The following is a 15,852-nucleotide window of genomic DNA, read 5'->3' on the forward strand; positions in this document are numbered from 1 at the left end:
CGCTTCTTCCCCCACCAGCACTCATGGACTCATAGAATGCCTTGTTTACTGTCGTGGCAGTCTGCACAGCATTGTGTCTGATACAGAAACTTATTTCCCAGCAAATGAAGTGCAGCAATGGGTTTATGTACCTGAAATTAACGTCTTACCATATACTCTAACATCATCTGGAAGCACTTGGCCTAATTGAAAGATAGACTAGGTTACTGAAAATGCATTTACCACGCCAGTTGGGAGACATTAGTCTGAAAGGCTGGTCTTATGTTTGAATCAGAGACCATTACATGGCATGGTTTCCTGACAGCAATTAGGGTGTCAACAATTTCCTGACAGAAATAAGAGTGTCTCCTCTCACCATTATACCTGATAACTCTTGTAGAATTTTCGCTTTACATACCAGTAACCTTTAGCTCCTAGTACCCATTGGGGAATTCATCCACCGGGGACATAATAACAGTTTCACTAATTTGGAAGATGAAACTTCCAGCTGGATATTTTGAGCTCCTTATGCCACTGAACAAACAGGCTAATCTAGTGGCTAGAATGACTAACTCTGAATGTCAAAGGGAAAGCATTTGCTTTTACCAATGGAGACAAGAAAGGCTACGTTTTGAACCCAGTTGATTATGACAGCAACCAAAACAAAGTATGATTAAGGATGCAGACTCTTTCGGAATAAAGATTTGCACCATTCTGCTAGGTAAATATCTTTAACAAGCTGAGGTTCCTGCTGAAAGCAACTGAAATGGGGAATAGGTGCCGGGAAAAAGAAGCCATAAATAGCAATCATGGTTTATTACAGAAATGAAACTACAGTAGCTTTGCATATTTTCTCTTTGCTTGTTAAATGTGTATGTATCTGTTTACATGTATATGCTGGCCATTTTCTTCTTCTTTACCTTCCTCTTCTTATTACTTTAAATACAAGTTGTTGGAGGATAACTTTACAATTCATTCTCTAGTTAACATAGTATTCAGTAGGACTGTGACTGAATTTGAGGAGAAATTAATATAACTAGCAATAAAGACAATGACTCTTCTGATTGTGTGCCTTCTCATTTTGGAGGAAGGGTGAAAATTTCTTCACTTATAAAAAAGACAGCTGAGGGGCTGGCCTGGTGGTGAAGTAGTTGAGTTTGCATGTTCTGCTTTGGTGACCCAGGGTTCGTGGGTTTGGATCCCTGGTGCAGACCTACAACACTGCTCATCAAGCCATGCTGTGGTGGTGTCCCACATACAAAGTGGAGGAAGATCGGCACAGATGTTAGCTCAGGGTCAATCTTCCTCACCAAAAAAAAAGATAGTTGAATCTTGTTAAATAGAAATGTAGGAGGGTTTTGTTGTTTTACAGAGTTCAAATGTGTATAAAAGAGTGCATATGGAAGCTGAGTAGTCAATTATTTATGTATTGCCACTCAGCTTCAAATTGACCTTTTGCCTGCTTTATGTAAATGAATCTGGGCCCCTCAATTATTTCTTTCTTTGCCAGATGGCACTGAAACTTTACCAGTAAAGGTTGCTGGAGAGCATGAGAATAGAGCTTTGCATTCTGGTTCCAGTATGCAAACTGGGTAGGCTCCTACAGAGTGAACAGATTATAGCAACACCAGGATCCCTCAGTGCTTAGAGATTCTCCAGTACCCAGATTCTTCAGTGTGGTGGCCACTATCACTCATCAGCCAGTATTTCCTTCCATCATCCAGGCCCCTCTCCTTTCATAGCAGAGTGGCTTTGGTAAAATAATTCCTTGTGAACAGATTTCCTGGCTACTGCAAAGGGCAGATTTCCAGAAAGTTCTAAAGAAAAATTTTACAGTAAGATCTGTTGGTACAGCACTACAGTGATTTCCTGCTATTCAGAGACCCATGGTTGTGCCCCTTTTAACAAGATTTAGATCTCAACTCTAGGGTGAGGAGATTGTCTTCCTTAGCCCAGGCCTAGGGTTTCCAGCTGCTTCTTGTATCTGGTATTCCTATGTTCTTTAGAGTTTTTTTTCACTTCTTATTTTTCACTCTAACCTCTGTTATTGTTAATAACTCTTTATATTAAACTTTCCCTGTTTAAATTACTGTGTGGTTTCTTTATGTTAACTAGACAGACTAAAACAGCGTCTCATTTCTTTTTACATATTTCATTGACATATCATCATAACGGACTATTTTGTATTTTTTTGATTGTGGGTCCACATAGGACTTTATGAATCATACTTTATGTGATTAAGGTAAAATACCTCTACGTTTCCAGCAAGTTTTGTCCACTTTCTTCCAAACATTGTTTGCATTACCCAGATTGATAACATTTCTAACTCTTTGGAACAATAACTGTTATATCGACCTTAAAAATACAGTGACTGCAAAAGTTGGAAATCGATAAACAAATCATTTTTAGGTCAACATAGGATAAAATTTTCATGGAGGAATCAAAAGGCTTATTATTATTATTACACAATTTCCTTCTGTAGTTTTTTAATTTTTAGCCTTGCCATTCTTTTGTACTGTTTTCCTTTATAATGTCTTGTTCAATATTCTATCTGCATTCAAAAAGAATGTGTACACTCTTGTTATTGTGTATCATCTCTTATAAAAGTTGATTAGGTCGACTTGATTGATAGATCTGCTTAAGTCACCAACATACTTGCTGAGTTTCTTTCTACTTCATTCATCAATCATTGAGAGAGGAATGTTTAAATCTTCAATTATAGCAATATTTTATCTATTTCGTCTTTAATTTCTGCCTCCTGTAATTTGAGGTCCATTTTTATGTGCATATACATTTTGGATTGTTATGCCATCCTGGCAATTTTAGCTTTTACTCATGATGAATATCTCTCTGCTTGTCCTGGAGAGATCATAAAGTCTACGACAATGATGAATGGTCTACACTTGTAAGCTCTACATACAGGGAATAAATTCTTTCTGTGTTTAACTGGCTGATTTATTCTTTTGTAGATAAGTCTGTATTTACCAAGATAATATGACTTTTAGGGATGAAAATCATCTGTAGAATTCATGAAAATCAAATTTACCTGGTTTTGACCTTATTTAATAAGCTTTCCTGATTTTTCCTACACTGGAGATAGGCATGCAGCTTTGCAGAGCATAATTTATCTATATGGCACATATATTCATTACATTTGATGCCAACATTCAACAACTTACTACATTTAGGTTATTAATAAAGCATTCTCTGGTTTGTCCTTTTAACTTTACATTTATCTCTCAGGGTTGCCTGCTGGAAGGTAGGAAGCAGAGTTACACGTTAGGTATGGCAGAATTATATGAAATTCAAGTGTGGGACATTGTAGCCCTGTATATCTGTCTGTCTCTGATTCTAACTCTGTCTCTCTCTCTCTCTCTCTTTCTCTCTCTCTCGCACACAAATACTCACACACCTACATATACAACCCATTCATATACATATATATCTGCATATATCTCTTTCTCTCACACACACACATATATATACATATACATATATATGTATATATCACAACACTGTTTGACACGAAGGATTATTTATATATATGTATAGACTACTCCATAGATGACTAACATATATTTGCCTGCTTTGTTGGGTAAAATTTAAAGCAACTCACAATATGTATTATTTCTTTTAAAAATTTAGTCTCCATAAAAATGCTTTAATTTTAACATACTGGTTGATTCACTACATAGAAATCAGAAATGCAAATAGAAAAAAACAACAGGAATTGGTAGGGCAGGGCAAAGGTAAAAAGAAAAATAGCATTTCAGGTATGGGTAATTCCTGCAATTCTGTGCATACTTCTCTATTATTTTTATAAAAAATTACAGACATTATTAAATGAAGCTCCGAGTGTTCCAAATATATGAAAATTTAATATGTTCCTAAATGTGCATGAAATTCCATGTGCATTTATTTGATCCCCGAAAATAAGACAAGTCTTGGATTCTTTTTTTTCTTCCTAGATTTAGCTTTCTTGATTCAAGTCATATTTTTTCATTTTAAGTATTTCACGACATATTCAACCCTGTTGCCACAAGTACATAAGCACATACGTGTACATCAGCATGAAAAAATAAATTAAAAACATCACAGTCATTTGGTTTGGTTAATCATCTGTGTACCAGGTATAACTCAAGACACATCATCAAAAGAAAATCGTTAAATTCATGCCAAAACAAAATATAACCCCATCCCTCTGTACTCTAGCAACATGTGGATCCTAAATAAAGGGATTACAGAAACTCACATAACAAAGGTAAAATAGACAATAAAAATCATACCTGAATTTGTTCTTCAAGAGGTTTCATACTTCCTGTACGATCATAACCATAAACTCTAAAAGTATTAGGTAAAAAAGATCTGTAAAATAAAGATAAAACGTGTATAATGGAAAACTTATTTCCTAAGCTTTTCTTTTGAGAAGATATTCATTTTATTATATTTTTCATAAATAGGTAGGTAGAGAGATAGAGAAACACAGAGATAAATTCTCTGAATATATGGATTTTGTTCTAATTTTACTCTAAAATCCTAGTCTTCAGAACTCTCCTCATTCACTTTACTGTCACACTGTCCATCTGGCTGTTTTTTAAACACAAGAGGCAAGCTTTTGCCTCAGGATATTTGCACCTTCCTGGGATGTTCTTCAGCAAGATTCACTGTCTCACCTACTTCAAGTCTTTGCTTATATATCAACTTCTCAGTGAGGTTATCTTCACAAGTTTGTTAAAAAAAATATGCCACTTTCCCAGTTATCAACACATAGGATTGCCAAGCGATAATTCTTACTTTGGTATATGTTTTTGCTTAAGCATTTAACACCTTCTAACATTCTTCCTAATCCATTTATTATATCATTATTAGCTGCATCAGATCACAATATAAACTCAGAGATTTGTATCCATTTTGTTTACTAATCCATCTCAAGCACTTAGAAGAATATTTTGAAAATAACAAATGGTCAATAAATATTGAACTAATAGAGCATGAATTCAACAGATTAGATGGAGATCTCATATTAAAATATATTATTTGTAAATATGGCATAAATAGGCTTAAAAGGCTCTCTATAGAGAGAAAGGGTGGGTGTAGGTATCCCATTTTCGCTTTCCCAATAAGTATAATATAAAGATTTGTGATTGCAATGTCAGCCTGGATTTGTTGAAGCAAAAGGTCAATGAGACAAACCACTGACAAGCAGAGTAAAATTTTTTGTATTCTTGTTGTCACAAAAAAGAAAATTATCCACAGGAGGTAGGGATCCAGGGAACACATAAATTCTAAGTTGAAAGTCCAATAAGGAGATTTAGCTGGTGACATGCAGGTACTGTTTTTTGGTGAAGAAACAAACCAAATATCTATGTTTGGCCCAAGGAGAAAGCCTCTACTCAGAAGCCTAAAAATAAGTATAACTTTTGGTGGTCATGCAGGCCTGGGATGAAGATGCTAAACATTTGAGTGAATCAAATACATAGCTCTTCTCCTTGTAAAATCATTTGCCAAATTTTGACTTTGTGCAGAGCAACCAAGGAGCTAAACTTAAAATCTCTGAAAATAGTAGCAAATATATTTTTAAAACGGATGATACAGAATCAATAAGCTTTACGTAATTCAAGCACTATACAAGCAAAGAAAAATCACACCCAAATATTTTTCAAAAGACTCACTAAAACCAAAATAAAATCTTCAAGATATCAATAGGAAAAAGAAAAGGTGTTATCTTCAAAGAAAGAGCAATAAGACCAACAGCTACCTTGTCAATAAAAATGAAGAAAGCCAGAAGAAAATGGAATGATAATTTTAAAGACCTAAAGTTATTTTTAAAAAGTTATCCTAGAATTTATTCTCATAAAAAAGTTTTTAAGAATAAGGCTGAGTAAATATTTAACAATGAACACGAGCAAATATAATTAAAAATAAGCAGACCTACAATAGAAATTTAAAGAACTTCTGAGACACATAGAAATTAACTGCAGATGAAAATAGAAATGTAGAAAAACATGAAGAGCAGTAAAATGGGTAAATTTATGGTGAAATATAAAGAAATAATGACTGTACAAAAATTAGTAGTAACATCTCATTAGAATTTAAAAGTATGCAGGATTATGATGTTTGAAAAAAATAATGAAAAAGTACACAAATGTAAGTGGAACTAAAAGTTTTAATGATCTAACTAAAAAGCGTAACTGGTAAAAATAATAATATATATTAGAGTCAACAACCTAGGGGTTAACATGTAAATCTAGAGAAACTCCTAAAAGAATGTTTAACAAAGAATTTGAGGGAAAAATGATGTAATATGAAATAACAGATTCATTAAAATGGAGAAAACTAAAGAAAAAAGGAATATAAAAGGTAAAAAAGAAAAGAATAATAAAACTATTTCAAAAATTATAAAATAATCAAAGGATTAAATAAGTCAAAGACATCTCAAACTGTAGAACGAGGCTGGGCCTCCAGGTCTCTGCTAAGATCATAGTAATTAACACTGAGCGCTATTGCTATAGATGAAAAGGGCTCAAGAATAAACATGTAAACTAACAGAAAAAAGACTCCAGAAAGAGATCCCTTCATAAGCAGTCATTTGATTTTTGACAAAGATGACATTACAGTTCAGTGAGGAAAAGTTTCTTTTTTTTTTCAATAGCATGTGCTGCATGCCTTGGATGCTAATATGAAAAATATAATTGAATACTGACACCTATGCTCACAAAATACAAGAACGTCAATTCTGGATGAATCCTAGAGCTCAATATGAAAGTAAAAACAATAAAAAACATAAGAAGAAAATGATAGCTTGGATTGAGGATGGTAGGTAGACAAAGATTTCTTTTAAAATATGAAAAGAATAACTATAAAGTAAAAATCATAATTTGGACTGATTAAAAGAAAAAATTTCAGACTCAATAAATCCAGACTGGATAAAAAAATTGAAAAGGAATAACAGGAAAAGTATAGTGTGCAAATACTAAACAAAAGAAATTTAATGTAACTATGTATACATCAGATAAATTAAAACGACAAAATGCTACTAGAAAATAGTCACTTCATAATGTCAAAATTTTATTGACTAGAACGATAAACTATTTAAAAATTTTATTTTACATTTTTATAATCTCAAAATATATAATTCAAAATTTACAGAATCCAAGGAAACATCAATTTTAAAATCATTGTGGAAGATTTTCATATAGGTACATATTACCAAATAATAGAATAAATGAAAAAATCAGTTTGAATATGGAAATATTTTGTTATTATTTAAAAAGACCATTGTAGTAAGTAATTGCAGAATACATGCCATTTTATTGTACACATAGAACATTTACAAAAACTGAATATATATTATATCACAAGGTAAGTCCCAACAAATTTTAAAGGATTGAAATCAGAGAACATTCTGTGATCAAAAAATTATTAAAATAATAACTAGAAAGGGGCCACATGCATTGATACTAAGAGATACAATGAAATAATTCATGGGGCAAAGAAGAAACACAATATAAACTAGAAAATATTTTCTAGTAGTAGAGAAAATTCTACATATCAAAAGTATTTAGAGAAAAAAGTTAGAGTTAATTCTTAAACTAGAAAATAATAATGATTGATGGGTAGTCAACTTAGAATTTAAGTTATAAACAAAGATCAAAATAAACACAAAGAAATAGAAGCAAAGCAATAATACAAAAATCATACAATGCAGATGATCAACAAAACAAAAATGAGTTCATGGAAAAGGTTATTAAACTGACAAAGTTATGCTGAGATTTGTCAAAGAAAAAAGAAAAGAGAATGAAATAACTAGTATTAGAATACAAGAGGGTGAAAGACCTCAGAAAGACCAGTCTTTGAAAAAATAAGAGGATAGTGTGAACAGATATATACCATAAATCAAAGTGTTAAATTAAATGGAGGAATATCTAGAAAAATGTTATGTATAAAAACAGACTCAAGAAGTAGAAAACTTGCACAATCATAAAACTTTTCGAGAAATTAAATTGATGGTCAAAAAAGTTTCTAAACAAGGGAATTCCAGGTGGAGTTATTTTTACAAGTGAGTATTACCCAACATTCAACATTTCAGAAACCAGGAAAAGATGGGGTACTCTTCAAGTCATTCTCCAGGGATAGAAAGTGAAAAGATAACCTGAGAAGAGACTATTATAAGTTGTAATTATAAGCTATAACCATAGGGTTGACTTGCAGCTGCTCTGTGACAGACCTGTGATTATCTCCTGGGATGCTTGGAACCATGGGACTGACCATTGGCCAAGATAGAAATAAAATCGACTAAATAGTGATTTATAATATTCTGTTTAGCATAAAAAAACTCCCCTAAAGGTCTGAATCAGTCTGTTTATATTGCTATTTAAAAATATAGATTAATTCTATATATTTTTTTAACTAGTTTTGTGTCTGTGACCAGTAGGATAGAAAAGACCCATCAGTTAACTCAAGCCATGGGTTTCCTGAGAATGAAGGCCCTCTGTGCAACTATGAGAACTCCCTAATCTTGCCTTGTGCTTTCTTCTTCCTACTGTTGCATTATATCCTTTCTGAAATAAATCTGTATTGTTATGTAATAAATATTTTTGAGTCCTTTTAATTATACAACCCAGTGTAATTTCTGCACAGAACAATCATAACTGTAATTATACATAAAACAATTCTAAATAAAATACTAATAAATTCAATTGATCAAATAATATGCAGAAAGATAATATGTCAAAACCAAGTAGGGTTCATTCATTAAATAAGGGTTAGTTTAATATTAGGAAGTTAATTATAGTAACAGATTAAAACAAAACATATGATCATCAACAGATGTAAAGGGTGTTTTATAAGTTTAACGTCCATTACTTATGGAAACACTTGGCAAACAAAGAATGGAATGACTATCTTTATGACAATCAAAATATCATGCATAATGATGAACACTGAAATATTTCTATTTGATCTAGTGAACAAGGTAATAATGTAGTCTGTCTCTACTCTATCCACTATTATACTGGTCATTCCCTGTACCCAGCAGAATAAGACTAGGAAAGTAAATAAAACTCCTACAGATTAGAAATAAAGAAACAAAACTGCTTTTATTAGATGATGAGGTGATCATAACTGTACAATATTGCCAAGACCAGATTATTAGAATTCTCCAGAGAGTTTAGTAAGTTTTAAGGATATATATATAATATGTAAGAATCAATTGCCCCACATGCAAGAAACACATTTAGAATACAAAATTTTTCAAATGTAACATTTTCAATAGCATCAGAAGTATGCAACACCTAGAAAGAAAATATAAATGAAGGTGCAAGATCTTAAAGGAGAATATCAGGAAAATATACTGAGTAGTGTTAAAATCTAAATAAATGGGCAGATATACCATGCTCATCAACAGGAAAAGACCACATTGTAAAATGATCAATTTTTCCCAAAGTGCTGTGGAGATTCTAGGAAGTCACAATCAACATCCCTGGACATTTCTTTGTGGAAGAGTTGATTCTAAAATATATGAAAATGAAAAGTAATAAGAAAAGCCAGAACACTCGATGAAGAAAAAGACAGAAAGACCTGATATTTAAGCTATTAAGATTTATTATAGAGAGACAAATTGACCAAACATTTATTTAATCGAGTCCAGAAACAGATACGACAGTCATCACACAGCAGATATGTACAGAAAGGACAGAAGGTTTGACAAACTTGTTGAAACATTGAGAAGTCATGAGTAAAAATTAAATTGGTCCTTGACCTCACAGTATTCTCTAAAGTCAATTTCTGGTAGAATAAGACCTAAATACGAAAGGCAAAACCAAAATATTGTAGAAGATTGTATAAGATTTAGTCATTGGCCTTGAAGTAAGAAAGGATTTCTTATATAAGATACAACTATAATTTGTCATAAAGGAAAAATTCTCCTTACCAAAATACCATAATGTGAAAACACAAGGCACAGAATAGGATAAGATATTTGAAAAACACATCATGAACTAAGGACTTTTAGGTGAAGAATTTCTAAAAATAGGAAAGAAAAGGCCAGATTAGAAATTTGTTTTAAAAAAGTACAAATGTCTTACGTAGGTACTTCACAAAGGGGAAAGTCCAGGGGGCTGATTGAAACATGTTTAAAAAGTACTCAAACATTTGGATTTAGAGAAATACACATTAAATCACAGTAAGACATCAGTACATAATCATCAGTTATAGAAAACTTAAAACATCTACCATTATTTATAGTCAGAATATGCAATTCAGAGGGGCATATAAATTGTTACAATGCTTTGGGGAAAATGTATAATAATTATGATAATGCATATAATTTAACAGTCCAGAGCTATGCTTAATTATATGTCTAGAAAATCTTGTGCACATGTGCCAAAGAATACATATAGGAGTTTTCATATTTGAATATTTTTAACATCTCCACACTAGAAACAGAATGTCCAAAATAAGAGAACAAATTGTTGTATAATCATGAAATTGATACTATACAATAATAAAAATGAATAAACTGGAATTACTTGCAACAACATTTATAAATCTCAAGAACATTATTTTGAGTGACTGAAGTAAGCTATAGAAGAATATAAAAATTATGATTCATTTATTTAGAGTTCAAAAACAACCAAAAGAAAATATATTACTGAGGATAATAAAATAAATAAAATGAAGGAAACGGTTATCACAACAATCAGGAAACTGGTTACAAATAAGGGGGATGGAAAATGATGTCCGCATGCCTTCTGGGGTGCAGTTAATGTATTTCGTTTGGTGGCAGGGGTTACATGAATGTTCACTTCATAATTATTCATTTAACTGCTTAAGCATATTTCATGTATTTTTATTTATGCTTATTATATTGCACAACAAACATTAAAACAACAACTAAATAAAGGTAATTGGTAGTGATTTTTGTGAAAGAAAGGAAACCCATTCCGCTATCTCCATCTCCACTCTCAACACACAGCAATGACTGATTAGCAATATTAATAATTTTTTCATATGGACTATACTTTAAACAATGGCTCAACCAACTATAGCCCATAGGCCACATCTGGCCCACCACTTGTTTTTTGAAAATAAAGTGATATTGGAAATAGCCATGTCCTTCTATTTGCATATCTTCTATGCCAGCTTTCACAACAGCAGAACTGAGTAGTTGCAAGAGAGACGATATGGAGCTCAAAGTCTTAAATATTTACTATCCAGCCCTTTGACAAAAAAATGTACCAACTTTTGCTTTAAAGAAATGATCAAAGCTGTAGAAGCAAGGATTAGTGCCACAGCTGAAAGAATGAGCAGGTGACACGTAATGCTGTGCAAACTAAGACAGAATCTAGACCAGAATTGTGCCTTAGGAGTGGAGGGTTTAATACCCTTTGGTCCCTAGCATGAGAACACATTATTTGAGATAATTGCCCCTAGTATTAGAACACATTATTGTGGGGCTTCCAATAAAGAACACAAAGCTAGAAATGTCCTCTGCAATTTGCGACTGTGAAGCAGAAAAATCAATACCTCCTGTTCATAGACCATGGACAGAAAGAAGCTACCCAGTCCTGACCATGGCAGAAACAGCATCACATGCAAAAATGAAAACTCTCAACTATATCTCATGCAGATATGGTACAGATTACAAATAGCCTGAGACAATGATAGTATAAACATTGGACCCAGCTAATGGACACAGCAGGGATCAAGCAGAAGCATCTATAAAACCGCTCTCAAAGAGAGGTCTCTACAGCCCAAAATAAGCTCAGGAAAGATCATGGAAGATAATGTCCACTGGAAGGAGTTCATCAACAAAAGTTACAAACATACAGAAAAATCCAAAGCTTGAAAATGGGGAGAAATCTTAGATACAGAAATAAAAATTATTAAGTAAACAATGGAACTCCAACTAGAATAAGTAGGTTTTCATGTTCAAATGAAAAAAAGGCAGGAATGGAAGCTGTAAAAGAGATTTGCAGAGCATAAATATGCATGTTTGTATAGAAATTCTAAAAATGAAAAGTACAGTCATTGAAAAAACTCTGTTATTAAACATAGACTAAACATACACAGAGAAAAAGTAAAATGTAAGTTAAAATTCAAGGAAATTACCCAGAATAAAGGATAATCCCAAGAATGATGGGAAATGTGAAAGAGTACATTAGAAACATGTGTGATAGAATAAGTAAGTCAGGAATAGCTTACTTGGAAGAACAAAAGGATCATTCACCCAAGTTTACATCAAATGAGAGGCCCCACTACAGATTCAGTAGCATTCCAGAAAAAGTTAATAGTGTAAGTGGGGAAAAGGGAATAATAAATTTAACAATCGACAAGAAGTCTCCAGAACTAAACTAAGAATATTAATCTTTACACTGAAAAAATCACAGAATCTTTATAGAGATAAAAAGAAATGCATGATTAAGATATCACAGACAAACTATAGCATCTTAAAAGATATCAGAAGTACTCACTGGAATTAGTGTTACTCTCAATATTCTAATCTGGGTCCACTTCCTGAGTTTGGCAAGAATGTCTTTGGGCAATGTGATAAAATTGTTGCCTAGTTTGACAATTTCATATGTTTGAAGGCCCTCAGGGACTGCCAAATTGCCATGACAAGGCAGAGATTGGTGCTACTCTGCGCAAAGCCTAAGCCTCCTAGTCTGTTGAGATAGCAAGTAGTGTCATCCTGTTCCTGTGTAAACTGTTGCCTAAGCATGAGATACCAAGCTCTAGCTACCAAGATACCCTGCCTAGGGGCTGCCAGAGTTTGAGGCAGACCGGTAACGATGGTCACGGAAGGCTTCACGACTCCAACAGCATGGGCAACCCGGCAACAATTTATTCTACTCCCCTCCCACCTCCAATTGTTACTCACTTTATTTTCATCTGTTGCATATAAAAATGTAAAAACAGCAAAATCTTTGCATTTTAGTTTAACTATAGATTTGGTCATATCTAAAATGTCTGATTTAAAACATTCTATTTGTGTTTACTTTATTGATATTTTGCAACAATGTTTTGAATTTTTTTGAGCCAAGAGTTACATGGTAACTGCTATTTAATTTCCAAATAACTGGTTCTTATTTGATTAAACATTTATAGTTATGTTCTAAATTTATTGTGCTAGTCATTGAGAATGTGGTTACTCTTCAAAAGATTTTTGTGTTCTAGTGTATAATAGTTTTTATTTAAATGTGCTTTGCTTGCATGAGAGAAAAGAATTAATTGTAGCATGTATAATGTGTTATTCATCAATTACATCATCATTAGTTGTCTTGTGTATTCTATACCTTTTTTTCCTAATATAAAAAAGACAAAGTACTATTATAGCATTTTAATTCAGGTCTTCTTATATTTCTAACCAATTATACTTACATATTTCAATCTATATTAAACATTCAATCAATATTGTACCTGTGATGCTGAAATTACTCATAGGATGCTTTAGGCCTGACCACTAGCTCACTCTCATGTTCATCAGTTGACATTCCAAAGTAGCAGCTGATGTGAGATTCTGTCTGGATTTTCCCTATGTATTTCTTGCAAAAATGTAGCATTATTTTTCTTCAGAAAGAAGTAATTTTGAGTCAGCTTTGATGTCTTCTTTCAAACAGTATCATCCATTTTATATAAAGAAAACATTTTCCAAATTTTATGATATATAAAAGAATTGTAGCTATGAATTCTAGAAATGATGCAGATGTATTTCTTATTTTTGTGTTGATTTGGTAACTTCACTTGCAGGATTTTGCCTGTCATTATTTATAGAAGCCTATTATTATCATTTTTAAAAAGTCAATTACAATTTTGATTTTTCTTTATTCCTTAGTACGATGTGCTTGTTTTCCCCAAAATCATCAGCTGGCATGGGATTGAATTTGGCTAACTACAATTATAATCTAAGTCTTTAACACATTCTGACATTATACATAAATTAATTTTTAGAAGAATTATCACTATACTTTCCACCCAAAAATCTGCTATATTCTTTGAAATAAAGTTGAATGTAAGGGAACTTGAAAAAAAGTCATATTTATGTTTTGATAGAAAATTATCAAAATTCATCTTCCATGAAACCACATGGATAGCCAAATAGAAATCTGGTGCTCCTGGGAAGAAGGAAGATGGGAGCATACACTATGGATTCAGTTCTAGATATTTATTATATAGACTTAAAAGGATTTTTTAAAACAGAAGATAAGAGACAAAAATGAACAGCCAGTAACTATAAATATTTACAAATGAAAATAAAATTACATTCTGGATAATTATAAATAGAACAAAGACAGGTGATGAAATAATGTAGATCACCTACTTATGCCTTAGGTTCACAGTGTATGTCTTCCCTTCAATTACAATGTTGTAGGACACCTGGCAGGAGAGTACATTGAAAAGGCAAAGTGAGAAGAATGTTAAAAAGGAAAGCTATTATTTTATATTAATGATAATTACATTCTAAAGCACACTGCTACAATAAAAAGAGGAAAATTTATAATTTAACAGTGATTTATTTCAATGGAATGTGATATTAAAACATTGGCTTTCATAATAAAAATGGATGGAAGAATACAATTTGTGTAATTTGTAATTTTTTACTTTTTTTTTTTTTGAGGAAGATTAGCCCTGAGCTAACTGCTGCCAATCCTCCTCTTTTTGCTGCAGAAGATTGGCCTTGAGCTAACATCCATGCCCATCTTCTTCTACTTTATATGTGGGATGCCTACCACAGCATGGTGTGCCAAGCGGTGCCATGCCCACACCCGGGATCCGAACCAGCAAACCAGGGCCCCTGAAGTGGAACGTGTGCACTTAACCGCTGTGCCACTGGGCCGGCCTCTATTAATTTTTAAATTTATCCAATAAAACAGAATCTGAAAAATTGATGATTTCCATCCAATAATTGTTTTAGCTTAATAAATATTGAGGCCATTGCAAAATTTATGCTTAAAATGGAAGAGTATAACTAAATTACTCAAGAGAAAATTTATATAGTGAAGAATTAACAGCACATAATATATTTGTAGATTTTATAAAATTTGTTCTAAGTTTAGATGCAATACTCTGATCTATTTTATTAAGATTAAGAAATGATGTCTAACAAATTGACAATTTAGTCTTTATAGATCAATTTGGGGAGCCTTGACATCTTTACGTTATTGGGTCTTCCCATACGTGAGCATGGGATATAGTCAATTTATTTAAGTCTTTAATTTCTCTCATTTTGTTTTATTGTCTCCATTGAGGAGATTTTGCTTATCTTTGTTAGATTATTTAGATTTTGATTTTTATGTAGTGTAATTCTTAAAAATTTCATTTTATACTTTTGTTATGCAGAATAGAAATGCAATTTATTTTTATATTTTGACCTTGTTTCCAGAGACTTCACTAAATTATTGTATTATTTCTAATTTTCTATAGATTATTTTGGATTTTATTTTGTATACAATCATTTGATCTGCAAATAATAGTATTATTTTTTCCTTTCCAATTATTATATCTAGTCATAATTTTTGTTGTTTTCTTTTCTTATTGCACTGGCTAGTACTTCCAGGACAATGATAAATAGAAAAAATAATAGTGGACATCTTTGTCTCTTTCTTGATCTCCAAAGGAAAGCTTTCAATATTTCAATATTTCAACTTTATGCATGATGTTTTTTTCAAAGGAATTTGAATTTCTCTATAAGCCACAATTGATTATTAGTTTTAATTGTTACATGTTTCACACAAATAAACATGAAAGAAAATTATATAAAATTCCTTATCTGCAATGTCTATATTAAAAAATAAAAACATTACAAGTATTTGAAAATAATTTGAAGTATTCTCAGTATCTCTCTCATGGTTAATTCCCTTTCTTACATCCCAG

The 15,852-nt window shown here is 32.2% G+C and overlaps 1 protein-coding gene across 4 annotated transcripts in view; it reads right to left on the bottom strand.

The window, feature by feature from the left end:
* ADAM2 (ADAM metallopeptidase domain 2) overlaps positions 1 to 15,852 on the bottom strand; it is a 133,724-nt gene that overhangs the window by 112,011 nt on the left and 5,861 nt on the right. For all 4 annotated transcript variants that reach the window (XR_002804447.2, XR_011433254.1, XM_005606295.4 and 1 more), the window contains exons 3-4: positions 14,300 to 14,355; positions 4,266 to 4,344 (exon numbers count right to left, since the gene is read on the bottom strand). Coding sequence is in view for 2 of the 4 variants with exons in the window: in XM_005606295.4 (XP_005606352.1) it covers positions 4,266 to 4,344; positions 14,300 to 14,355 (135 nt within the window). In the remaining 2 variants the exon portion in view is untranslated. The remainder of the gene's footprint in view (positions 1 to 4,265; positions 4,345 to 14,299; positions 14,356 to 15,852) is intronic.

Source organism: Equus caballus, chromosome 27 (genome assembly GCF_041296265.1).
Source record: "Equus caballus isolate H_3958 breed thoroughbred chromosome 27, TB-T2T, whole genome shotgun sequence".
Lineage (NCBI taxonomy): Eukaryota > Metazoa > Chordata > Mammalia > Perissodactyla > Equidae > Equus > Equus caballus.